General features: G+C 37.4%; 1 protein-coding gene across 1 annotated transcript in view; it reads left to right on the plus strand.

Moving 5' to 3' along the window:
- Positions 1-24355, plus strand: part of CAB39 (calcium binding protein 39) — a 40857-nt gene extending 16502 nt beyond the window's left edge. The window contains exons 2-9 of the mRNA XM_084292398.1: positions 2742-2898; positions 10189-10353; positions 14267-14385; positions 17224-17392; positions 18171-18230; positions 18852-18917; positions 19793-19936; positions 21726-24355. Of these exons, the coding sequence (XP_084148524.1) occupies positions 2785-2898; positions 10189-10353; positions 14267-14385; positions 17224-17392; positions 18171-18230; positions 18852-18917; positions 19793-19936; positions 21726-21914 (1026 nt within the window). The 5' untranslated portion in view covers positions 2742-2784 and the 3' untranslated portion in view covers positions 21915-24355. The remainder of the gene's footprint in view (positions 1-2741; positions 2899-10188; positions 10354-14266; positions 14386-17223; positions 17393-18170; positions 18231-18851; positions 18918-19792; positions 19937-21725) is intronic.
- The last annotated feature ends 2951 nt before the right edge of the window (positions 24356-27306 follow it).

Consider the following 27306-nt stretch of genomic DNA (forward strand, 5'->3'; position numbering starts at 1 on the left):
TAATAAAACATTTTGAAGCAAGATGCCACCTTCGGTAATTAAGCGTGTGGATTGCCTTTGTACTGCGGCTGGCAGTTCGTTCCTGATTTTCTAAATTGCCTGTAAGAAATTCATACAGAAACTTACGCAACATTTTTCACAAATCAGATATAAATATATGTTAATGGATTGTTATTAATTAATTGTCTTCTAATAATGACTGTACTAGTAGATAAAGTTGTTTATGACTTGTGTATACATACATGTGTGTATGATTTATGCAAACCCAGAACATTTGGTAAGTCAGTGCTAGACTATTGTTAATTTAAAGAAGCTGCTGAGGCTGCTTTAGTTGTTGAAGCACTATCTGGAGGAAAGCCTAGTTCGGCAAGCCAAGATAGTGAGCAGAGCTTAAGAACAATTATTTGTTGCAATTCTTTATATCTTATGTTATGCATGTGGTTGTTTAGGTTAGAAGTAACTTACATGTGACCAAGAAATGAGTGTAGAGAAACGTTTCCTTGTCTGATACTTATTCTGTTTCTGTATTATAATAATACCGTAACTTTTTTTCTGTATTTTTATTCTCTCAAAAGAAATGTCTTAATTTCTACTCGATTTTATTCTGTTCTAACGTGTGATCCAGGGGGTTAGAACATGCGGTTTTCTGAGCAAATCCTGTCATGTTATGTGGGCATAACCATCTTTTGGAATGGATGTACACGGTAGTTGTTAAGTCCTGTTATTATCAGAGGTGATAGGCCTGAAAGAATCCAGCTTTGTTTTCAGGGCTCATCTTGTCTGGGCAGGGATGGAAATCAAAGGGATGGATAAAGGGAACATTTCAGATGTTTCTGGGATGCTAGAGTTATGTCATCTATGTTGTGGGGAAGTTGTGCTTCCCTCCTATCTCTTTACAGGAAAGAAAAATGTCGTAGTATGTGAAAATACCATAATTTCCATTAAAGGTTGTTTAAAATGGCATTGCATTTTCATAAAGTAGTAATAAGTAGTGCTTTTCTTAGGGTAGGTTTCTCTTCCATTCACATGTGACAAAGCTGAGGCATAAAATTCTTATGTCTGAGGATTGACCCGTGGTTGTTTCTTTATCCCTTAGGGAATCAGTCCTGTGTTTGTAACTTCAGTTTTACGACCTCTTCTTAGTGCGGATTAGTGCAGAGAGACTATTACATGTGGGCAGTTACACTGCAAAATAGAAACAACCAAGTTTTTGTGGCCTCTTAAAAAATGGGAATAGCTGATGGATGGGTCTTGTTGCTGCTTCATGCTGTTATTTCTTCCTTTTATCTGAAAGTAATCTGATGTAAAAACTGCCTAACTTATGCTTTTCATCAGGTGCGGTAGGTCAGCTGGAGACATGAAACAGTGAGGTGTTCATCTCTGTAGCTGGTTACCTGAAACATGTGCTTATGGACACTTTCCAGGCTAAAGATCTGGTTGCTTCTGTTCATCTTTGTATTGTTGTCCTTGGAGCAGCCCAAATTATTAAAGAATCAAAATAACTCAAAAATAGCATAAAATCAATATTTTTTTACTCTTGCGTAACATAATTGAATAAGACCAAGTTTATTGACGCTCAAGTGCTTGGTGTTAGATAACATATCCTAGTTGTGGTCGACTTGTTGCTAACATTACTGGTGTTGTGTGAGTGTAAAATTACCAGTTTTCAGGGTAATAGCCCTTCTTTGTAACGACACTGTAATCTGTGCTCTGTCAGCTTCTACTGTCCTGTGTCTAGCAGAAGTAGCGCTGTCACCATTTTTTAGGGAGGATTTCCTGTTCTATACCTAGATAAAAGTGCTAGATGTGTTTTATGGAATTCACTTGTAAGAATTTTTTATTGTTGTTAAAATGGGGGCATATGTAACAAAATAATAACAAAAGCTTTTGTATACTCATTTATGCCAGTAATACCTGTCTATTTTGTACACAGAAGTGAATGGTTATATGTATGTAAATATACAGAGGGATAAAGGTACTTGGTTTCAGGAGCCAAGTATTTCAGGGAAGAAACAATGCTCCCATAAGACAAATTTAATTTCTTTGAAACAATGGGCCAGGTATTGGGTTTAATGTTTGCAAGTACCTTATTACTGGTGTCAAAGTTGGTTTCCCATGAAATGAGTCGGGGGCGGGGGGAGACTGTGTTTCAGTATGAAGTTACAGCAGTATTGGTACAAGAAAGGCAGGACATAGCAATTGCTATGATGTAGGCAATAAGCTGCTGTCTGCAGGCTCAGCTGTGTCACGCTTCTAGCTCCTGTGCAGAGCAGCAGGCTTTGCTGTCCACTTTGCATTTGTTATGGAGTGACTGTGGTAAAAGCATGTACCTGGACAGTCACTGCAGAGCAGCTGAGGCACAATGACTTGTGGCAAAGACCTAATATAAAATAAGTATTTTTCTTGACAACATTAATTGGGGTAATTTATCCATGTTAGTCTTCCCCATATGCGACATTCATACAGTATGTGCCTGTGGTTGCAATTGATGTTCTCTTTAATTTCTTCTTGAAACATAAGAGAGTGATCTTAATGTGAGTTCTTAGATGCAGTATTTTGTGTTTTAAAAGAATTAGAAACACAGGTAGCATTTAAGTTTGTGATGGCTGGAATGGTTATTTATTTTGTATTTATTTTATTTATAATGGTTATTCCACGTACGAATGCCTTTGCTGTACTCTATCTTCATGTGTTGTTATGCTTCTGGTTTTGACGTATTTGTTCTTTTCCTCCTTTTCCAGGTGAAGCAGGAGCCCTAGAAGGAAGACCTTGTGGCTCGCAACCATGCCATTCCCTTTTGGCAAGTCACACAAGTCTCCTGCAGACATAGTGAAGAACCTGAAGGAAAGTATGGCAGTTCTAGAAAAGCAAGATATCTCTGACAAAAAGGCAGAGAAGGTACGGTTGGGACTTCTCTTTTTTCCCATTCAGATACTGTTTAAAAACTGAAATGTGTAGCTGTTTATGCTGAGCCAATTAGGAATTATTTTTTATGCCACTCTGATAAAGGATAGGTTATTACGTACCTTCGAAATGGTGTGTTTCATGTTGTTCAGCTTTGCATTTTAATACCACTGGCAGATGATGTGATAATTAAAATAATTTGCCGATGGTCACAGAGCAGAGTGGCTCTGTTATTGAAACCAAGGAGCTTTGCATCTCCATAGCTATCAGAGCATGTACTCTCACCCTCTCTTGCCTTTTCATCAGTCCACAGGAAGATGGTATGGTGTAAAGTTCCTGTGCTGCTGCAGTCCCATTTGGATGGGATGGTTTGCTTGTTCAGAATCTGTACCTGTCTTTCAGGATCTGTGCCTTGCAACAGTCATTTACTTCTCAACTGGTAGTCTTGATAGCTTCACTAAAAATTACCCTCAGATTCAGACTGTGTGCAGCAGCAACCTACCTATTGACTTGTCTGACAGGGTCATTTACTGTTTAGATGAAGTTTTTCCCGATAAACTCAGCAGCAGAGCATAGATGTTAACACTTGCAAAAAAACACCCTCAAACCAAACCAAAACAAGAAAATGAAACACTCCCCGTCTCCCAAGGCCCCCCGGTTTTGAAGCAGGCTATGATACCCTCTTCAGATCTTCTCCCAGGATTATTTAACTGTTTTGTGCCAGTCTTGGCATCCTTAAAGAGTCAAGCGTAGGAATTAGTCACAATCTTTTCTGTGCTCACCAGTCTTCTAAGCACAGTGTGGCCAGCCTCACTACATCCAGTTTCAGCCAGGTTTGGCACTTCTGTTTTAAAGTGTAGCAGAATCTGGGTCTTAACTGAATCACTGGCTTTACCTTGATGCTCTCTGGGACCAGCATTCTCTACTGCAGTGTCAGGATGTGTTATGTTCCAGGTCTCTTGCAGTGTGCCATACTATTTTTTTTCCTCAATGCTTTTTCTGTCTTGCCTAGGACTAGGGCTGTGTGGTCCTGTGCAGAGTGCATGCTCTTGTCTCATTGCGGGTTTTATCCTGGTTCATGACAGAGCGTTAGCATAAAAGCTGGGAGGATTTTCATTTGCTGCTTCTTTTCCTTCTTTCTTCATTAACTGACTCCATAGGTGCATTCTGAAGAGTCTGAGATGAGACTTGGCACTGCTTCCTTCATATCAACCTCATTGTTAATTCCTGGAGACGTGGCTTAGTGTTGAAATCTGTGCTCTTTTGTCATCTTTTTCTTTTTGCATAGACCTCTAATAGGGAACAGGCCAGCTTCATTCCATTGTGCATAGCTGTGTGCGGCATCGCATTCCTTGTTCTTGATGCTGTAACTACAGATTATTACGTACAATTTGCTTCTTGCTGGCCTTTAATCCCACACCTACATCTTCTTTAAAGACCTCATTTATGGGTCTGCTTTGACAAGAAGTAATGTACCAAGCCTGCAGAGTTGCATCCTGTGTCATATAGGAGACAATACATTCTGCTTGAAGGAGAAAAGGCCGGTCGTGTTCACTAGGTTAAATGTGAGGCGGGTTAAATACTGACATTCACGATACTGAGCTGGGTGGTGCTGGCCTCTGTCATCCTCATTGTTCACAAAGAGGACCAGCAGGTGAATCTGAACTTTCACAACTCCTGTCCCCATGTGTCCATGCACAGGTTCTTCAGGAAATAATTGGTTCATTGGCAAGCCAAGACCTCTGTGAAGGTGACTGTGGTTGTAGCAGTTTCTCTCAGGTTCTCAGTTTGGTTAAAAAGAAAGAGATCTTCAATATCCTACAGGCCAGTCGTCATTTCTTTGAAGGTCCAGCTGTGATTAAATACGATGAATTCATGCCCTTTTCCTGTCCAGTCTATTAGTTTGTTCCAGGGTGTGCTTTTGTAGTCTGTCAGATAACAACAGAATTGTCAAGCCCAAGTAGCGTGGTTTGTATTCAGCGTTGATTACTTTTTGTATTAAGGAGACACCCTTTTGGGTGTTACTTCTTTTGTGTATGTTATTTGTCCTACTCTATTTCTTAAAGCAAAGTACACAGTTACATATTTTCTTTACTATTGAACATATGGTATTTGAAATGTGTAAATTAAGCTTAAAAAAACTTCAGCACATGTTGAAGCGAACTAAATATTTCAAATATTAATCATTGTTTTAAGTATTTCTTCTACAAAATTAAATTCGTTGTAAATGGCCTTTTGTTTTATACAGTATGTCTGGCTGAGGTTCCAAAGACAAACCGGTACTTTTCTACTGCAGTATGGCAGTGCTTTGTTTTCATATGTGTAGTTCAGAGTAGGTCTTACCAAGCAGTAGCAGCACAATGCTGTTAGGAAGGCTGTGCTTCTCATCAGTTTCCAAGCATGCTTGGAAATACAGAATTTGAAAAAGAGTTACATGAATGATTTTCTTTAAAAGTTAAAGTAGTAATTAATTATCATTGCATGGATTCTTTGCTCAGATTCTTTGCAGCAAAAGATGTGAAACAACAGTAGTGGTCATGGTGCATTTTGTTCAGTTATGAAAAATTCTTCTCTGTAATACTGCACAATTTATTCTATGAACAAAAACCTGAAGCTTGAGAAGTGAATTCTAGTTGCATGTTACTTTTTTTTTTTTTTTTTTTTTAACTGTGCAAATATGGGAGAAAATGTAAACAGGTAATTCTCCAGGTCATTTTGAAACATTGCTTAGGCTTGCAGTACATACTTAGGAAATGAGATCTGAAGTGCCTGTAGAAGCTGGACTGTGTCTCCCCGCCGCCAGTCTGCCTTCAGTACCACGACTCTGGGTGTGCTGAATGCAGCCTGTTGCTTAGGGTAGAGGCAATAGCTTACTCTCGTATTATTTTTGAAGAGTAATTTCGGAAACTTGAAATGAGAAGTGCTTTATAACTGAAAAAGTGTTCATTACATACACTGTTAGTTTTCCTTTCAGTGATTTTTTTTTTTCTTTCAGAAGGAGGAGGAGGAAGGGAAAGTCCCTTCATATAAATGGGACCTACCTCTGAGCTAGCACATTAGTTAGTATTTCATTCTCATCTCTTCCTCCTCTTTGACTTACCTCAGCATTTATTTTTATACTACCAGTTCATTTAGTTTGTAGCACACATTTACTGTCGTGAAGGTAAATATTTACTCATGTAATAGACTTGTTCTTCCCTACCCTCTGACCTTGGGTTAACCTGCTCATAACAGCTCAGGTTTGGGCTTCCTGATAATTGGCTCAGACACGTTGTTAACCTGTGCAGGTTCCCTATTGCCAAAAAAAAAAAAAAAAAAAAAAAAAAAAATACACCATAGATCTTAGGCAAATTGGATGTCTCCCCCTCCCTTTAAACAGTTCAATACTGTGGACTGTATGCTACATGGCATGGGAAAATGCAATATGCTATCTGATTTGATTCAGGTTTCAGTGCAATATTATGACATGGTCCCACAGACATACATCAGATTTCATTCAGTGAGTTAACAGGGAAATTTACGAAGCAGTGAAATTCTAAGTTTGTTATGCACATGTATGCAATTAATTCATAGTTGAGAGGAAGCTAAAGGTTAAGTGCTCTGCCCTGCCTACCGCGTGGGGCTGTTACCCAGAGGATAAAGTTGGGGACAAAGGTTTTTGTTTGCTTTTTTTTTAGAAGGCTTCTCTTCTAATTGAACTTAGCTCTTTAATGTTACCTTCACGACAGATGTCTGCTGAAATCTGGTGCAATCATTTTTAAACCTAATGCCTTTAAATTAGTGGCATTGATGTAGATAATCATATTTTACAGAAACTTTATATTTTTGTAGGAGTTTTAAAATCCAATCAATTTCAGTAGAACTATTAAAATTGTGTTAGTTGTCTATGGTAAATATAGCTATAGACTAGACAAAATGGTAAATACAGGCTGAAAACTATAGATGGTTTCAATTTTTTATGAATGTTTTCATTAATGGTGCAATTTATGCAATTGCATTGTTGGCACGGACGGCTCCTAGCCGCAGGTCTAGAGCCTGCTGTGCTCTCCTGCTCTCTAAGTAAAGGCAATTGTTATTTGATAAAACTCGAGCACTAAAGATGTACAAATCTAAGTGAAGTATTTGGTATTTTGTGAGTATCTGTGAAATACCCTAAAGAATAGAATAAACCATACTGATTTGTAGATATAAAGACATGCAACAGATTCTGCTATGACAATCACGTATGTGACTTCATGATGTCTTGTTTTGATATAATACCTTTCTATCACAGGAAAAAAAAAAAAAAAGAATTTAGTAATCTTTTTGCTTTCCTTACTTGAAGCTTTACTTTTAGAGTTTGACTTATCCTCAGACATTATTGATTATCTGGCACTATTGAATTTTAAATGTGACTTGTCACAGAACTTCTTTCGAAAACTGAAAAATTGTTCTTTCTCAGTATCGAGAATCTATATAATACACATGCATCCTGTATATATAAAATATACTCTGCTTGTATATTAAAAATATAATATATGCCGTGTCTGATTAGATCTCTGTATCTTAGGAAATCTTACAAGTAACACTAGTTAGCCTTTCCTTTTCTGTCTTGAATTTTTAACCGTTTTTTACTCTTGACTTGATATTTAATGTAGCATTATATTTTCAGGTGTAGCTATCTAAATTCCATTCTGCATCTTAAATGGTAAAAATAGCTCTGCATGTTGTGTATCTGTAATACATTAGAGAGCTCATGGAATAGAGGAGAATAGAGAGAGATTCTAGAAAAAGCTTGTAAGAGTTTTTCTAGTCCTTTTGATGTTGAGTTTTAGAGTAGAAGAGGAGAGAATATAGAAATATCATCTACGGATACATTATGCACCAAAAGACACGGGTTATTAATAAAATACTTTCAGAAAAACTCGTATTTCCATATTTGTGTGTATCCAAAAATTATAGTTTGGCCTAAGATGAGATGATACAAGCAAGTCTGCTTCGCGTTTTCATGATGAAAATGATGAGATATTGGCACAGGTTGCCCGGAGTGGTCATGGAGTGACCAGCCGTGGAGCTGAGCATGAGCCCGACCAACTTGATAGGACTTCGGCGTTGGTCGTGCTTCAAGCAGGAGGTTGGACAGTGGCGGCCTCCTGAGGTGTCTTCCAACCCAAGCTGTTCCGTAATTTTGTGTCTCTTACCATTAATTACCACTAAAGCAGCGTGTCATTGCAAGATCAAGTGAAGCACCTGCAGATGGTCTTGGCAGTTATGACGACAATGAGAAAACAAATTCAAGTCCTGGTGTCTCTTCTTGCAGCTACTGAGTTGTATGCTCATGTTAGGGCAGAAAGCTTCTTTTGGAAAAGCATTCACTGTGTATTTTTTCCTGTTGGTTTGTCAGTATTTCGGTTGCTAACAGTGTCTCGGACTGATGCTGAAGGAGAACTTTTACATATGATCATTAAAGTTTGGGGAGGGTGCTCTGTTTTCTGGATTCTCGGTATGAAAAATTCTTCAGTGGCATTCTTACCTGCAGGTGTGTCCTCCATGTTGCCACTGTCTTGCTTAAAATAGATAACTCCTCAAACCTCAGCATTCCTTCCTCCTTCATCTTGCTTTCTAAATTAGTGTGCAGGGACAAACTACAGAAGAATCCTTTAACATTTCTTCCTCTTTTATTGGCGTGCTTCAAGAACATCTCTCTGTAGCTCCAGATTTGACAGGCATTCCTGTTCTTTTCTTAGTAAAAGTGTATTTCTTCTGAATTTTAAAGAAAGAGAGCAGTTGTATGCCATAATACCATTGTAATATGGTGAGCTGGCTTTCTCATTTTACATCTTTAGAAGATGTCTAAGCAGTTGCGTTGAACACCTGCTTCTTGCTGTCTTACTGACAGTGTGCAGAAAATCCCTTGGAATTTTATTAAAGGAAGAGACAACTGGGAATGGGAACCGGAATTAGTGAGAAAATGGAGGCAGTGGGGAGTGGAAAGTTGTGGAGGAGCTAAAACTGATATGGAGTCTCCGTAAAGGTCATAGAATCCATACTTGCATACCTAGCAAAGCTGGAATGGCTTCGTCTTTAATAGTGCATGGGTCATGCAGATCTTAAACCTCTCTAGATATAGTCCACAAATGGAATCTTTCTGCATATCCCTTGTAAGACAGGCAATATCCAGAAAGGTGTCATTCTTGCTCTTTATTAATTTTCCATGTGCTACCAAATAAATACTGTACATACCTTGTGGGCAGGTTCATCTAATGACTAAAAATCAGTGCACTTAAAAACTGTTCATACTTTTTAAGCATGTGAAAAACTAATGTAATATAGCTAAACCAGATATTGAGGGTGATCATTTTCAGTGTTTTATCCCCAAGCTATGAAAACACACAATTAAAGTAGTTCTTCTCTCCCCCCTCCAAGATAACTGTGCTTTAAGATTTAGAAATGGGTGTTGAGAAGTGTTCTTGTTGATTTTGTTTATTTTACTTATGAGAATTCTGCTTCCACTTCTAAACATTGCTCTAGGCCTACACAGCAACTTAGGAATTCCTCGCACTGGCTTTCCAGAATGAGTAGTCAGACCTGACTGCCTTCTGTAAGATTGACTTCAGAGAGGAAGCGTTTTACATTTCTGTTGTCCCCTCTATTGATGTTTTCTTTTGAAGGACCCACTTTTTGTAGCTCTGACATTTTTTTTATTTTTATTTTTTTTCATTTTTATTTTTTGTACTGAGATAACCCGGAGCTTAGGTGAGGTTCTCTTCAAGGTTTTCCTTTGGAAAGGAAAAAAAACATCCGTAGTGACTGCAATGGGAGTCTGCTATTTGCCAGAAAACAAAGTGCAAAATCTGTAGGAGTACATTTGGTCTGTCTGGGCGCTTCACTAGACAGGCACATATCTCTGTCATGTTTTCCAGTGTGATCCTGTGATCTTTGTTTTACTGTATGGAAATTTTGTCCGGTTCTTTTCATACCGTCACTATTCTTCAGGGGATTTTTGAATGGGAAGTTCAGAGGCACTAAAAAAGAAGATATTTTACTTTTGACAACTTGTCAACTAAATTGCTTGTGTCTTGCCTCTGCTCCTTCTCTTCTCTTTTTTTTTTTTTTTTTTTTTAATAACATGTAACAGTCTTGTTTGCAGAGAGATCATCTATTGTTTTCTTAACAGGCTGTCATTTCCTGATTTTTTTTCCTCCTTAATGGAAGTTTGCAGTTGATAAGAATAATAGTGTGTGCCGTTACAAAGAAAAATGACATTGTCTGTGCTCTAACTATTTTTTTTCCCCTTTTCTTTAGGCCACTGAGGAGGTTTCAAAAAACCTTGTTGCCATGAAAGAAATCTTGTATGGCACAAATGAAAAGGAACCACAGACAGAAGCTGTGGCACAGCTTGCTCAGGAGCTGTACAACAGTGGTCTCCTTAGTACCCTCGTAGCTGACTTGCAGCTAATTGATTTTGAGGTAAGAAGAGAAGTTTAATGTTTCATGTATTGTATATTTTAAAATAAATACATCTGAATTGCTATCTCTTTAACTGGTTAGAACATCTTTCGATCTACAGCTTCTATTTTCTGGCTGGGGCCAAATCATTAGAAAAAGAACTCAGTATTCCAAACTATCTAGAAAATTAAGCAAATACTGAATACAAAATCACTGAATTTAGGCACCTAAGCTGCAGAAAATTGAAGTAGATAAACCTCTAATCCGTATGATACAGTTCTGTTAAAATTATAGAATAATCCTTAATTGTTATGTAGAGAAAAGGATTAATCTCTTAGTACTAATATTACAGTGAACACAAGCGATAGTACTATAAGCCACCTCAGTATTCTCATCTTATTAAATAAAATGACTTTCAAATTAAATAAATAAATAAAAATATAAATATAATAAAAAAATATTAAATAACTCATAACGTTTAAGAAGAATTTAAAGTATGTATGGTAAAGCTGTTCCTCTTACTAAGTCTTCAGTGTTTCTCTCTCTTTAGAAATGATGTAACCTTTTCTGTTTCCCTCTTTTTCTGTTTATATATTTATAAGCAGAATATATTATATATAACGTATGTTATATATTCTACTTATATATATATACGTATAAACAAATAGAAGATTTTATTGACTACTTCAAAATAGCAATGCTTACTTTTATTCAAATATATCTCTATTCAAACCTCGGCCGTATGTCACCACATCACACAGAATAATCTAGCTTCCCACTGCCATGGTGAAAAATCACCCTATTTAGTTCTAAGAAATCGCAGTACAATTGGATTTTCCTGTTTTCCCTGAGGTCCCACAAGAAGCGTGTGGTTGTGTAGGAAAGGAGCCAAAACCCATGTATCTCACCCCACAGCCTTGACCATAAAGGCCATACCACTTAAGGTTGCTTAAGGATGGTATTGTTCATAACCAAGTTGTTCATGATGGGAACAGACTTTGCAAAAGTCCTATTGTAGTATGATGTTCCAAAAATAATAGCTTTCCTCCCTGTTCTTTCTTCTCTCGCCCCCTACTCCTTGTATAAGTCCCTCTGATATGTGTTTAATTGTAACATGGTGGTATTTATTTTCCTACCCACACAAATGTTTACACCAAACATAAAGCATTCAGATTATTAAATAAGCATGGAGACCTGGGAAAGTTGAGAGTGAATGCTGAAATATGATGGCCTTTAATTGGCGAAGAAAGGAAATGATGAAACGTCATCTGGATTTTGCTGACCTCTAGATTCTTATCAGTTTGGTGTTTACTCGGCTCGGTTATTAGAGAAGGAAACCTTCATTATCTTCTGGTAATGGAGAATGATAACAATTTGTACAGGCTTGGTCTCATTAAAGAGAACTATTCATTTTATTCTAAAGGGACTGGAAAGGACTGCAAGTAGTTTCCTGCTTTTTAGATTTTCTGCTGTTTTGTAACACAGGGATATAACCATTCCCCCTTGAGAGAGAAAAAGTCATTCACCTTGGTTTCCAGGCTGGACCATGTCTGCTTTTTAAGGATGGGATCTGGCAGGCTGTCCAGCTATTGTTTTACCTAGAATTAATGTCAACACACCTGTGCTCCAAACTTGCACTAGATTCAGATTTTGGCTATTATGTCCCAGATCTCTATGATTTGGGGCTTACTACATTTGAAATGATTTTTCTGTCACTGAGAGAGGTACAAACTTGATTTCCTGTTGGTTTTTAAACTTGAATGTTGATTTCAGCATTTATTCTTTCTGGCGCCTCCCCTAAAGCTTGAGGCCATTCAGCAATGAAGTAAATGTCACCTTTTTTTGTCAAGAACTTTGCTCTTCTTGAAGAAGATTTCTGTGGTGGATGCTGAGGTTACAGACAGGGACTGTCTACCCAGACACTTCAACTTTCGCAACAAACTTAATGTTTTAATCTTGTGCATAGGAAACTGCCTATCTGAAACTTGCTGGGTGGAAAGACCTGGTAAAAATTATATCTGTAGCTAACAAAACCATCTATTTACCAGTGTTAGTAACTCCGCTCTTATCTTCCTGCTGACTTACATGTTTGTAAGAGAGATGGCATCCCTTCTGGAACTGTATTTTCTGTTCTTGCTCTTCTTTAAATGAAGGGAAAAACAAAAACAAAAACCACACTAAAAAAAAAAAAACACACACACACAAAAAAAAAAAAAAAAAAAAAAAAAAAAAACAGAAAAGCCTTTTGCGTGAGGGGGCCTGGATCCTGCTGGGAAGACAATGCTAGCACAGTTTCACTCTCACCTCTCGTGGTCGTGACTATTGGCACAAGGTTCGGTGCCTGTTTGCTCTTGTTAGCCCATGAGGTCACTTCGCAGTGCTTTCAACAATAACTTGACTTGGTATTACTGCGTGCCACTAGCAGTTCACTTCTGTGGAGAATAAGAAAATGTTGTTCTGGCTGGGGAATCCAAAGCAAAATGTGAGATCTAGAGCAAAATTGGCAATGTTAGTGAATGAGAGTCGATGACTATATTATGTGGAGTTGGAGTAAAGCAGTTTCTGGAAACACTGCTCTACTCATTTCAGAACAAAGAGTTCTGGTGTTGCTTTAGGCTGGCGTTCAGTGAAATTGTAATAGAGAAAACAAGCATTTACAAACAAACTCTTATGTCCTGAAAACAACAGTGCCTCAAACCGTCCGTGGTAATTCACAAACATGCCATTTGTAAAACTACAATCCTCCTACATTTTTACAAACATTCAATTTTTTTTTTCCTTATGCAATCTTCTTTATGGTGATTGGAAAAATGAAGGAGTTATGAAAAATTGCTGCTGTTTTTTAAATACTTGCTAATTAAATGCAGTCTGAATTTTACTCCAAAGCTTGCAAATGTTACCCTGGAAATTTATAGTACCAGGTAGAGTTCATCAAGAAAAATGATCTACGTGTGGTCTGTGTTTAACATTCAGGAAGCCTTCACGTGGAATTGCTTAAAAGGCCTTTCTTAGCAAACCCAATCTTAGTACAAGTTTGCCTGGTGGTTTTTGACTTACATCTGATAACACATAGTCGTGAAGTTGTATTTATGGCAGTCTGAAATGGAAAGCTAATTGCAGAACTTTGGCTTTTAAATGATGCATGTGAATGATGGTGAGAAGTGCTTATATTTATAACCAGCTTTTAGTCCATACCAATTTGGCATCTTTAGCTGTGGTCTGAAATGTCAAAGAATAAATAAATAAGAGGTGTATATCTATTCAGAAGAGAACGTTCCCAGCCACTTTCATGCTGCCTGGTTTTTTCATTGTGCATTTTTCTGTGTATAGTCTGTGCTGAATTCAAGCATCTTGTTCTTTTTTATACTACTTTGTATGTTGAAAAATGTGAGACTTGCATTTTAGGTCAGTGGGTGAGTTCTCTTTGTAGTTTTATTTATTTTACTTCCTTAAGTTCCAACTTTAAGTTGAATGTTAACACTGCAGTCAGAAGTGCTCTACAGACAACTAATGGTGGAATTAAACGTCCCTAGAGAAAGGGAGAGGATAATGGAGTATTGAAGAAACACACTTTCATGCAGAAGCACAGTTGAAAACTGGTACGTTATTGGCAAAAACACAAGAATAAAGCAAGTCCAGGAGACTGAAGCTTCACAGAGGTGTCAGATAAAATACAAACTGGCTTTATTTCTTAACATAAATAACCTGTGATCTGGCTGAAACATCTGGCTGATACTGTTTAGAATGTTTTGGCGTATTTGAAATGGGTATAAAGAAACAGACTATGGATGTGATCTGATTAAGATCAGAGTACGGAGGCTGACTGAACTCAGAACTCACTGTGGTATGAATGTATGAGATTATGGTAATGTTTAATTCTTACTTGAACAGTGAACTTGAATATTATGTGTTTAACTACTTATGTTTTTGACAGGGCAAAAAAGATGTTGCTCAAATTTTCAACAACATCCTCAGAAGGCAAATTGGTACAAGAACTCCCACAGTTGAATACATCTGCACTCAACAGAATATATTGTTCATGCTGTTAAAAGGGTATGTATGCTGTGAGGCATAAATACACTTTTTAATGAAGTAAGCAGTTTGTAAATTCAAATTCATGGAGAAGTGCTGAGTTTTGGAACACTTTTTCTTCTTTTGCAGTATAATTGTTTTCCCCCACCCCACTTTCCTAAGGGCCTGTAAATCCCCTAAGTAAAAGAATATTTGAGTAATAAACACCAGAAATAAACTTTTGCATGAAATACAACTGAAAATTGAGAACTGATTGTAACCTAAAATATTATTACTAGGGTACTGCAGACATTTTCCTTTTGGTATACTGTTTGATCCAATTGAAATTATTTCCTTCTGAACTTACTCATTTAGTGAGTAGTAAAGGCTGCTTTTTTTTTTTTTTTTTTCCCTTTAACCACTGTCCTTTCCAGTTTGCTGTCATACCCCATGGTCTTAGTTTGTCTTAGACGTTTTATTCATAGTGATTCATATTCCTGTAGTCACATAAATGCACCAGCTCAAACTCAGCCTAACAGAATGACTCAGAGCACATGCATGTTAGCCTCCTCTTTCTTCCTCCATTCTTGTATTAGGGTTGGAGCTGTGTGATCTTTAAATTCCCTTCCAACCTAAGCCATTGTATGATTATTTCTGGTTCTTGGTGTTGGAGAATCATGTCATACCGAACACATGGTTGCACGTGTAGAGCTGTGGATCTCAAACATGAAAGTAGAATATGTTGTTAGCATTTTCTTGTGAAAATAAGATTTAAAAAAAATGAGAATGTGCTACATGTAAGAAGAATTGTTCGTGTTTCTATTACTAGGAAAGTTCTATTACTAGGAAAGTTCTGAAAGTTGCAACTCCAATATGTAATTCTAGGATAGAAAAGTTCATCAATATTAATAAGCTATTCTTGAAGTTGTAGCCATTTCAAGTATTAATTATATAATTTATATTAAAGCTTCTGGGTAAGCTTACTTCAGTAAGCTTCCATGGACCACAGTTGGTTAGTACTCAATCCACTTACTGGGTTGGCTAGAAGATGAAGCAAAGGGACATACTTTTCAGTGAGATATTTGCCTATGTTACGTTGAGATATGAGATAATCAAATATGTTTTTAACATCTGAACAGGAAGTGTTACTTTGTTCTTCCTTCCTCCTCCTCCTAGTTCATAGCAGTAAATAGAGATGCTCACTGAGTTCAGAGCGAAACCTGCCAAATACATGGTGTATTGGGCTAGTTTATTTTCACGTTGTAAGATGTACAGTCTGCCAGAGGTGCTTTGATTTCCTTTTTCCTGTGTTGCAGCCATGATTCCGAGAAGGAAGATTTAAATGTTACAAGGGCAAAACGATTATTAATTGTGGCATAATATGAAAGAGGATATTGATTCAGTACTTCTGAAAACAGTTTACAAAAAGACGAATTTGAGATGCAGAGCGATGGAACTACTTTCTCAGCATGCTCTTCTTAATGTGTGACTGAATGAGGATTGCAACACAGTTGTCCTAATTCTTGGTCTGTGTTGTCACTCTTCAGAGAGCATTATTCTGACAGGGATCGTTGAAAGATATTCATAAGTCAGGATGTTTGAAATGGGCATTTAATTAGCTTTAATGACTTAAGTGTTACATCTGGAATCTGACTGAGTCAATTTATGCTAATTTAAACTATGTGGTAAATTACAAAAAGTCCAGTAGATTCCAAGTCTTCGTGACAAGTTAAATAGAGAGTATTGCAGCACTTAATGTGAAAATTTATTCATAAGCAAATGTTTTTGTATGATAATTTAGTAAGTGCTTAGTACACACAATGATGCTTTGCTCCGGAGTTAAGCTGGTGAATTTAAATTGGCTTCAGATGCGTTAGGTCCAAGACCTTTTTAGATGGAAGGTGTGTAAGGGACTTTGCTTCAGAAGCAAGTAGGAAACAACAGACACAACTTGTCTGTGGATTGGGATAGCCTGTGTTGCAACATGCTGAGATTAGTTTTGGGGTCAGAAAGACAGACCCTTATTCATCCTGTTTCCTACTATTAGTGTGCTTGGGAACTCAAGGAGGTAGTAGAAAGTACAGAGGTGGATTTCTGTCAAATAGGTCTCAGAGACACTGTTGTGAGATTTTAGCAGCTGCTGTTGGCATATGCTAAAATCAGCCGAGAGAACACACCAGTATTTGAGCAGGAAAGCCTGCCAAGAAAGTGTAGCGACAATTTCTAAATGAAGCTGTCCCTGACGGCTTCATCGCTTTCATCAAATCAGTGGTGGTCATGTTCCAGAAGGTCTCTGGTAGGAAGTTGCAGATACTGTACTTGAGGCAATAAAGACTCAAGCACAGAGAGTGTAATCCTTAAAATTAGAGGATGCTGCTGCCAACATGTCAAGCTGGAAGCCCGTGATGTATAGAGCAGACGGTGATGCTGAAAATGGTTTAATGAAAGAGTGGCCATGAATTAATGTCCAGTGTTATTAACCATTTAGCTTCAAAACTCATATTAAGGGTAGTTTTATGTAAATTATTGTCATCTGTAAGCAAATAGCTTTCAAGACAAATCACGTATTGCTTTTCCAGATGTCTGCAACTGTACCAATATGTAAAAAGAAAACTGATTTTGAGTACAAAGAAAATAGTTTTCTTTAATCTTGTTTCTCACTTTATGAATGAATATTGGCAATGATTTGGCAATAAATTGGCAGTGATTTCAGTGATATTTCAGACAAGTATTAGAAGGTGAAATTTAATACAGAAGTGAGTACCTCATTCTTTGAATTCTTGTTCATATAATAGAACAGAAAACTGTAATTAGTGCAGAATTGCAATGGTAACTTCTGAAAGTATTTATAAAGAATCTGTGGCTTTTGTTTTTAAACAGGTACGAATCTCCAGAAATTGCTCTAAATTGTGGGATAATGCTTAGAGAATGCATCAGACATGAACCACTTGCTAAAATAATCTTGTGGTCAGAACAATTCTATGATTTCTTCAGATATGTGGAAATGTCAACATTTGACATTGCTTCAGATGCGTTTGCCACATTCAAGGTAAATTATGCCCCATATTTAAGTTATTTCTATAGTTTTCCACTGTGTGGACCCAGATGTTGTGTGTTATACTCTTAAGCAAAAAGGTTTAAAGAGAGGAGAAAAATATTAGTGAAAATGGGTAAGCTGAACATTGTTCTTCCTTATTTCTCACAATGCAAGAAGTTTAAACATGCATATTCTGTTCCCAATAACAATTCTAGAAAGCAAGATTTAAACTACCATGTTAATACACGTACACTTTCATGCCAGTGAATTTTAAATCTGTCTCTCCAGCTATTCAAGTGATTGAACTCATTTTCATTGCATTATGTTTGTTTATTGAGTACATTTGATACAACTTCTGGAGGTATTTTTTGTTGTCCTAACCAAGAAAACCCAACCCACAAAAAACAAAACAAAACAAAAAAAAAACAGTTACAGGACTACAAACATAATAGTTATCAGTGTTAAGTAGTGGTCTCAGCCTCAACTGTGTATAGTTCTGTGCAGAGAACCCTTGATCTGTAACTGCCATTCTTCAATGATAGTTCCACAGAACTGCGTGAATTAACATGTAGCAGACTTTTCCTAATTGATCTGAAGGTCCTTTGCAATTCCTATGTACAAGTAACTACTTCCATATCTTAAGTTTCTTCTTTGTTTAAAAATATAGCAACATTGTCTGTTGGATGCCTTATGTGCACTCCCAGTTTATTCAGAATGTGAATGTACCATATGTACCATATAATGTATCATACAAGTTTTTATGGAAAATACTGTTTTTACTCTTTTACAGGATTTGCTTACAAGACACAAGTTGCTAAGTGCAGAATTTTTGGAACAACATTATGATAGGGTGAGCAAATACATTTCATTATTCAGAATTTTCTAGTACCGCGTATCTTTGAATAAAACAGTATTTTCTCACCTTGTTTAGATTCCTTTTTGGAAATTTATATACAATATTAAGCCAAATGAACCTAAAATAATTTCTTTCAAAGCAGTACAATTAACATTAAGATCTTACAGTTGAATGTAAAAAGTGTAAAAGCAGTAGGCTAAGGCAAAAATCTAATTCTGTGAAAATGTGTTTTTTCCACTAGAGGGAACTCTTTCCTAGTCTTTATCGTGTGTCTGTGTTAATGCACATCAGGCCAAGAATGCAAGATATCTGGGGGCTTCTGAAATTAATGAATAGTGTTCAGTGACAAGAACTACTATAGTTCAAAAAATAACAAGAAATGCTTTCAGTACATTGCAGTCTAGAGATTAAAGCCTACTAAAAGTGTAAATACATATATTTTTAAAGCATATACAAATTTTAAGCAGCACTGACTTACAGGAAACTATTGAGATTTCAGATTTTGTTTACATTTTTGTTCATGGATTTCCATCTCAATTTTTTAATAATAATTTGGAAGAAGAGCACTTGTGTCTCTTGGAAAGGTTTTAACCATTCTCTTTATTCTGTGTTCAGTTCTTCAGTGAATACGAGAAGTTACTGCATTCAGAAAATTACGTGACAAAGAGACAGTCACTTAAGGTAAAGCATTTTTTTGTTCTTAGATGCAAAATTAGAGAATGTCTTCAATTTCAAGGTGGGTTGACTAATTTAAATTACTTAAGTTACTGCCTCGGATAATATGTGTCTTTTTACCTATGTTTTAATTCTTGGGATCACTTAATTTCTTTTAGTCCAGTCCTGCCATTATTTGGCATCCAGTGCACACCAAGTCATTTCCCTCCCTATGCAGAAATGGCTATCTGCAAGAGTTGGTTTATTTATCATTTAATTTCCTTCAACAAATATCAACATATTATTTAATAAAGAGACTCACGTAATGTGACTATAGCAATTCAAGTTAATCAGAAATATTGAACATAAATACAAATGTAAGTTAACTTGTAGCAAGGGTGGTACTCATGAGGAATCTTACTACTCCTGCGACAATGCTCCCCACAGCAAGAGGTTCTGTGTAATTTTGAGAGCGTAGGAGGTAGGGGAAATAAGTGTATAAAATCCAGTTTCTGCTTTTTTTTTTTTGTTTTGTTTTTGTTTTTGCATCCCTTCTGGACCAAGTAGGTAGCAAAAGAAGTGCAGATACTTCTCATTTGAAATACTAACTCCCTTTCCTTACCAAATTCTTGCAGATGATGTATAAGTTTTGTGTAAATAGAAAAAACAATGAAGTTGTGAGGGGAAAAAAAAGAGTGAAAAAGTCTTTTTACTTTCAATCCCAGTTCATAACAAAAGGGGAATAAAAGGATACTTTTCAGTTGCATGTTGAAAAAAAGGACGTTAGGATGTTTTAGTGTGACTTTTTCTACTTTTACAGACTGATGTCAATTATCCAGCATGTTTAAAAGCAGTTATAAGTTGTCTCTCATCACTTATCTCACCTTGTTTTCCACTTCTAGCTTCTTGGTGAATTATTACTGGATAGACACAACTTCACAATTATGACGAAATACATCAGTAAACCTGAAAATCTCAAACTAATGATGAACCTTCTACGAGACAAGAGTCGTAACATTCAGTTTGAGGCCTTTCATGTGTTTAAGGTAAATTTAAAAACAAACACATGCACAAAAAAAAACAAAACACCAAAACAAAACCAAACAGGAATTGTTGAGTAAACTACTGAGTCTAAATGAAGCTTATCTGAATCTCTGCTAAGTGGTTAAATCAGAAAGAACTACTGTTTGCTATTATGATCCATCTTTACGAATTATCGTTGTATCCAGTGATGAGTGACATTCATCGGGGGGGACCAGTGCTCTTTAATGTCTTTGTCAGTGGCATGGACTAAGTGCACCCGCAGCAAATTTGCTGATGACATCAAACTGTGTGGTGGGGCTGACACGCTGGAGGGAAGGGATGCCACCCAGAGGGACCTGGGCAGGCCTGAGGCCTGTGTGAACCTCATGGGGGTCAACAAGGCCCCGAGTCAGGGCAGCCCCAAGCACCAACACAGGCTGGGCAGAGCATGGGCGGAGAGCAGCCCTGGGAGAAGGCCCTGGGGGTGCTGGTGGATGAGAAGATCGACACGAGCCAGCAACGTGTGCTTGTGGCCCAGAAAGCCACCCGTGCCCTGGGCTGCACCACCAGCAGCGCAGCCAGCAGGGTGGGGAGGGGAATTGCCCCCTGCTCTGCTCTTGTGGGGCCCCACCTGCGGGGCTGCGTTCAGCTCTGGAGCCCCCAGCATAACGAGGACATGGACCCGTTGGAGCGGGCCCAGAGGAGGCTACAAGGATGATCAGAGGGCTGGGGCACCTCTCCTATGAGCCAGGCTGAGGGAGTTGGGCTTGTTGAGCCTGGAGGAGAGAAGGCTCCAGGGAGATTTTACAGCGGCCTGCCAGTGCCTAAAGGGGGCTTCAGGAGTGGTGGGGAGGGACTCTGTCAGGGAGTGCAGTGGTGTAGGACAAGAGGGAATGGTGTTAAACTGAAATAGGCTAGGTTTAGATTAGATGTTGGGAGGAAATTCTTCACTCAGAGGGCAGTGAGGCCCTGGCCCAGGCTGCCCAGAGCAGCTGTGGCTGCCCCATCGCTGGCAGTGCCCAAGGCCAGGCTGGATGGGGCTGGGGGCAGCCTGGACTGGTGGGAGGGGGCCCTGTCCAGGGCAGGGGGGTTGGAGCCAGGGACTCTTTGAGGTCCCTTCCAACCCAAATCATTCTATGATTCTATGGTCTTTAAAAAATTGTTTGGAAAGCACTTAAGAACTTTCATATGATTGGTCAGGGTGATCTCTTGGAAAATTTTGAAATTAAGAAAGATGGAGTACAGTAGGACAAGGAGGAATCCATGATTTTATGTGAAAGCATGAAGCATATTGGAGTTCAGAAGTGTTTTCATCATGCTGCATGATGCTATGAAGGATAGCAGCGTTTTAACCAAGCCAGCAACATTTCAAAGCCTAAATGTAGTCTGCATATTAAAACAGATACATTTTGACTTTGCAGCAGACAAGCAAATAACTAAGAGCTTGGAGTTACAGCTTGAGGTATAAAAGTTTTCAGTGAACTTTAATATACCCGTCTGATATCATATACAATAGAGGATGATGTATTTGCTACAGAATTTAACTGTGTGGTTTTTCAGTGGATTCTGCAGAGGGTATTGTGACTAATCAACTTGTACAAACTGGATTTACCTCAGTACTGTAATGTTTGATTTCTGTTCTAATTAAAATAAAAAATGGTGGGTAGTTTTATTTTAAAATTTTGATTTACTCCATTATGTTTTCTGTATACATTTTGGGATATTGAGTAGGTTTGTTTTTTTTTTTTTTTTTTTTTTTTTAACTTAAACTCCTGTTTCCTATTACACTAAATGCCATTTGTTTTCTTGCAGGTGTTTGTAGCCAATCCTAACAAGACACAGCCTATATTAGACATCCTTCTAAAGAACCAGACCAAACTTATTGAGTTCCTCAGCAAGTTTCAGAATGACAGGACCGAGGATGAACAATTTAATGATGAGAAGACCTATTTAGTTAAACAGATCAGGGATTTGAAGAGACCAGCACAGCAAGAAGCTTAATCTCCAGTAAACCCCTATAATATTAAACCCAAGTTCAGCATTTGCTGTTAGATATTCAGCATCAGGCACTCTTATCGATTCATGAGGAACATTACTGCTAATCTGCTGTTCAGTGAACGGTTTTTGTTTTTCTTTTTTAGTCCAAGTTGAAAAACATAGCTGCTGCTTTCTTGCACAATGTGGACTTTCTTGATATTTGTGTCATTTCAGAATTCAAAGACACTGCTTGTTTTAGGAGTCCTGAAAAGAAAGATTCTAGGTTCATGAACGCAAACATATAGATACTAGTTTGGTTTAGGAAAGAAGGTATTAATGTAGTTAAGTAACAGGTTGCATGCTTGCAAATCTGAATAAATCTGTATGTTTGCACTTACCTTGTTTGAGATATGAGCACAATGTGACCTGTGCATTCCTGGCACCCTAGTATAAGATTATATGCCTTGATTTAAAAAAAAAAAAAAAAGTGCAGTGCTTTATTTGTAATCAAAGGGGAAATGTATCTAAGATGTGAGCTTATTGGGATAAACAGTTGTCTTGCAAATAAACTGATATTGAAACTTAGCAACTTTTAAAAGAGTGAAATCTCAAGGTTCATAAGGAAAATGTATATATGCCTTTCACTGCTTTATAGATTTTTTGACATGATTTGATTTTTCTGAGAATTGACTTGTAAACTTGGAAATATGTTCTAAGGGTTTTTGTTAATTTTACTTTTAAAGGTATTTCAGACAGTAGACCTAGCAGTGACATTTTGCATTTCATTTCAACAGTGCTTGCTGGTTTCTTTTGTATATAACTCCTAGGCTGCTCATTTCTTTAAAATATGATTTAATTTGTACAGCAGAGGAATGTTATTGTATTAGTCTGTAACTATTACCTAATATTGAGTTTTGCAAAATGAATGCTCATATGTAATTGAATACTTCAGATCACATGGAAATGCTGATTTAACGATCTTAAGTACTGCAGCATTAAAAGAAAAAAACACAACAAATTCTTTGTATTCACTTATCTAATGGGGTGCCATCAATTAGAGTAGGCTGAAATAGAGAACTGGAACCCTCGATACTAGATTCTTACTGGATACTATTGGCCTTATTCAATTAAACTAGTGTTGTGCTCACCCGCTCTGCAAATGGCAAAGATTATGCTAAATTAATATTGATTCCTCTTACTTCTGGGGAGCCTGCAGTGTATCATTTCTTTCTTACAGTAGGTAACTCAGTACGGTAGTTATGAAAGTGAATGATTTAATCCCCCCTGACTTCAATAAACATAATTACATAGATATCCTAGGGTAACAAAAGACTTAATTTTGTTGATTTTGTTTTTTAATGCTGCAAACTATCAGTATTTATAAAAACAAAAAAACAACTTTGATTTTGCACCATGTTTTTGTTACTGTGACCATACAAAAGGAATCTACTAAATATAGCTAAACAATGTTATTAAAGTTGTATTTATCCATCATATAGTAACGTTAAGATCACAACCAACCAAACATATGGATTGGAGTCTGAAAGTTCAAATTCTGCATGGCTGAATCTGATTGAGAATGCTATAGAAAATGTTTGTTGCTTCCTGTCCTTTTCCTAATTAAAATATTTTGCAGTCAGCAAAATGAAACTCCTAAGTGACATTTAAGCTGATTTGAAAGCCTTCACAAGGGAAGTCAGCTCCAGAAAACGAAGTGTTTTCACTCAGTAGTTTAAAATTTCTCTTAACATTAGAATTGGCCTTTGCAAATTCCTTAATGCGTCCTTTGCAAACAGACTCATTTTGCCTACTGGAAAGCAAATAGCTTGCTCTTCGTGGAGATCACTTACAGAGGCAGGCAAAATTGGCCATGAGATGATGATATAGTTCAGTACCAACAGTCTCTGGTTTTTTTTTTGGTTTATCACAGCTGAGTGGAAGAAAACATCATTTGCCAAGTTACTCACCATAACATATAAGGCTTCCTCTCTAGAAAAATGTAGAAGTGCTAAAAGATTTGTGTCTGTAAAGGAGTGAGAACATTTGGACTGGGTTATAGGTTACTCTATATTAGGTCTTGGAAATAATGGCTATGGTAACTTTTTTTAATATGTGAAAACATTTGAATGTTGGCTTTCGAAAAGAAGTTGTATTTAAATTAAAGCTCATTTGACGTGCTCTTCGTATTAAAACAAAACAAAACAAGCTATTGTTCTGGAAGTGGTTTCTTATCTGCTTGAAGGCTTAAGGATATTACTACAAGTTATTTAAATGTGAGCGGTTTTTGGTTTTGTGTGTGTTTCTTTCTTTTTTCTTTTTTTTTTTTTTAAATAAGAGATGTATACAATTGTAATTCTACTTCCATGGTAGCATTTCATTTCCCCTGAGGAAAATGCATTTCTTATCCAAAAAAATCTGGCTGGCCCCATAATTTAAATTGAAATAAAATTTTGAAGAAAAACGTGTGTGCTTTTACTGTGTTTGTGAAGATCGTAAGTTTCTCGTGGATATGAATCTTTTTCCCTTTGTTGCCTTAGAAGGGTTCAGCTTTCTCGCTTTTGAATAGGAAATAATTCTAAGTCATGAACGACTCTGGGTTGAAAAAACATTTCTAAGGAACTAAGGTGAAGTGCTATATTAGAGTTACAATCAGTTTTAATTAATTGTAGGTAGCCTTTCTTGCTTATATGTACTATTATCTTCTGATTTTATTCCTCTTGGCATGACCAAGGGCAGGGAGAGGAGATGCTATGTCAAGCATCACATCCAGAGACAGGATTAGTGGAAGTGAATCCCTGATAATTTTAGCCCCTTGCCTTCTCTCCACATTTATAGAGCAAAAGTCTGTGGGACCGCTAACTCTTTCCATAGGAAATATTATGGTTTCTTTATCTCTGAAGCTGTCTGCCTCTGTTATTCACAGGTAACCCCCTAAGTAGCGATGTCAAGAGGATCACTGTGTTATATTGAAAAAAGCAACATTCAGGGGGGTTTGTTGTAGATTCTTCAGAGTTTTGTTTAGCAAAATTACTGAAAAACGTGGTTTCCTGCTGGGAACGTACTAATGCTGCAGACAAAAATACTGAGTCTATTACAGCCTGCACTAGCAGCTACGCTTCTTGGAGCCTTTATACATAGTTTTAGCATGTTTTTTTTTTCTTCTGAGACTAAGACCGCATATTACAAGGGAAGGACTAATTTATACCTGTAGTCAACTTGTGCACTTTAATGAAAAGAGGTGCTCCAGTAGGTAATGCTAAATAGTGCTCAGGCTGGATACCTGAATGGGTGTTTGGCTGAAACAAATGAGGGAGAAAAGCATGGGAAAGCAAAGAGATACTGTATTGACCTGTAAAATTTATTTTCACAGCAGACCTGATCATAGGGATGTGAGCTGACATCTCAGAGCCAGAGTACCAGCTGCCCTTGGAGCACGTGGGACCAGGTCACACACAAAGCTGCGTGCAGTAAGTTTGCCTCTCTGGCCTGCCAAGTTGGTCCTAGGCCACAACTTCATTTGTTTTTCCTTTTGCTGCTATTCTTTCCCCAGCCTTTGCCCTCTCTCTATTCTGGACTTTTGCTAGCTACTCGGCTGAATAATTTTTCTGTCCCCTACATGTCTGCTTGTTTGAGTTGCTGCCATCTCAGTGGGTGCAGTGGCTTGATTTTCTGTTGTCCTTCTGATTGGTTCTCGTGACACCCTTCAAAGGTTTTAGCAATTGCAAAAGTTACTTGTTAAAATTCTTGTAAGTTTCTTTTAGTTTTTCAGCGTATTGTAATTACAGTTGATTATTAGTCTTGTATGTGAGAAAAATTAACCCTATTACTTCACATGTAATCTCTTTAAATCAGCGTTGAGCTTATTCTGTGAGAGCTGTTGCCAGCATTGAAAGCTGTACTTACAAGCATACCTGATTGGATCCGATTGAAATTTGGAGGCAGGAATCAAAATGGGAATTAGGTTAGAAAGGAGAGGAGAGAGGGACAGCAGTATATTGCATTTTTTGAACGAAATTGGTTATTTTTGGAAAAGAGACCTGTTCTGCTTCCCATTTAAAGCTATCTGCTGATACAATGAAAAGAACACCCTGTGTTATACAGCCAACGTATAATTAGACTTTTGGCAAGTGTGTTTCATTCACAACAAAATACTGTCTAAAAAAGACAAGTTATTTATTTATTAATTTATTTTTAGAAGGCTCATACTGCAGATTCTGTTTTGTACTGCAAAAATAAGGATTTTTTTTTCTTGCTCAGAAGTGCACTGCCCAGAACTGGTCTTTTGTCACTTAGCATAAATGGATTGCTTATGCTATAGACTTCCACCATCTACTGCAGGAGAATTTTCCAACTATGTAGGCTTGAGGCTGAGTGTGACTCAGTACACAGTATTTCATCTGCTGTGGGAAAGCATCACGCATCTGGATGTGATGCTAGCCTAACTGCCTTACATGCTGCTAATAATGTTAAAACTAAAAGATTGATCTAGAGGGCTTGTGCAGAAGGAGGGAAGATAAAAAAATACGCGCTAATGTGAAGGTACATTCTGGTTTTTTTTTGGAGTGGTATCTGGAAAAAATGAGAGACATATTTATGGTACTTTTATATCCATGTGAACAGCTTTGTATGTACCATTTCAGATAAATGCCCGTGAGTGGAGTTGCCTACTGTCTTGCCCAAAATTAAGTCAACAGTACGCCTTTTTCCATTTTTTCCACAGCAGGTGCCTGGTGCTAAGCTGTTGTGGAGGTTCCCCTTACAGTTTCTTGTTTATTCCTATTGTGGCAGTCTTTGGGAGTGCCTCATGTCCTACCACAATGAAATTCAGGGAGACATAAATGCAAGTTTTGACTGAAAACCTTCTACTCTTAAAACAAATGTTGAACAGGACTTAATACTGCTTAGTCTTATTTGGAGACTTAAAGGAGAGGACTAATCTTCCTTTAAATTTGGACAAGAAACAGAAAAGTAAGAGTTCATGACTGTAATTCAGGGCATCTAGGTAAGGAATGCAATACCTGGAAGTGCAGTGTTTACGTAGTTGAGGTGTGAATAAACCATGATTTTAGTCTCAGCTCTTTAACAGATTGTAAAGCTGAGTGGAATTAAAAGAAAGCCCATCACTAAGAGAAATTGGAATATGTTGCAGGCTTTTAGGCACCTAGAGAGGCTGAGAAATACACTCTGGAGAGAGCAAAAGTTGCAAAAGCTTCACGTGGATATAAAACTTGGTTTGCAGCAGCTGAATGCCCTGTTTTTTATTCATTTATTGTACATCTCTGGAATTACAGACTGCTGGGTTGTGCCAGCTAATGTCCAGACAATTACGCAAAAGCCACACTTAAGGATTTACAATAATACATTTTTACAAAAAAAAAAAAAAAAGTTACAACATTTTTTAAAGAAGTAGGAGAAA

The sequence above is a fragment of the Netta rufina genome, assembly GCF_964035555.1.
Source record: "Netta rufina genome assembly, chromosome: 9".
Taxonomy (NCBI): Eukaryota; Metazoa; Chordata; class Aves; order Anseriformes; family Anatidae; genus Netta; species Netta rufina.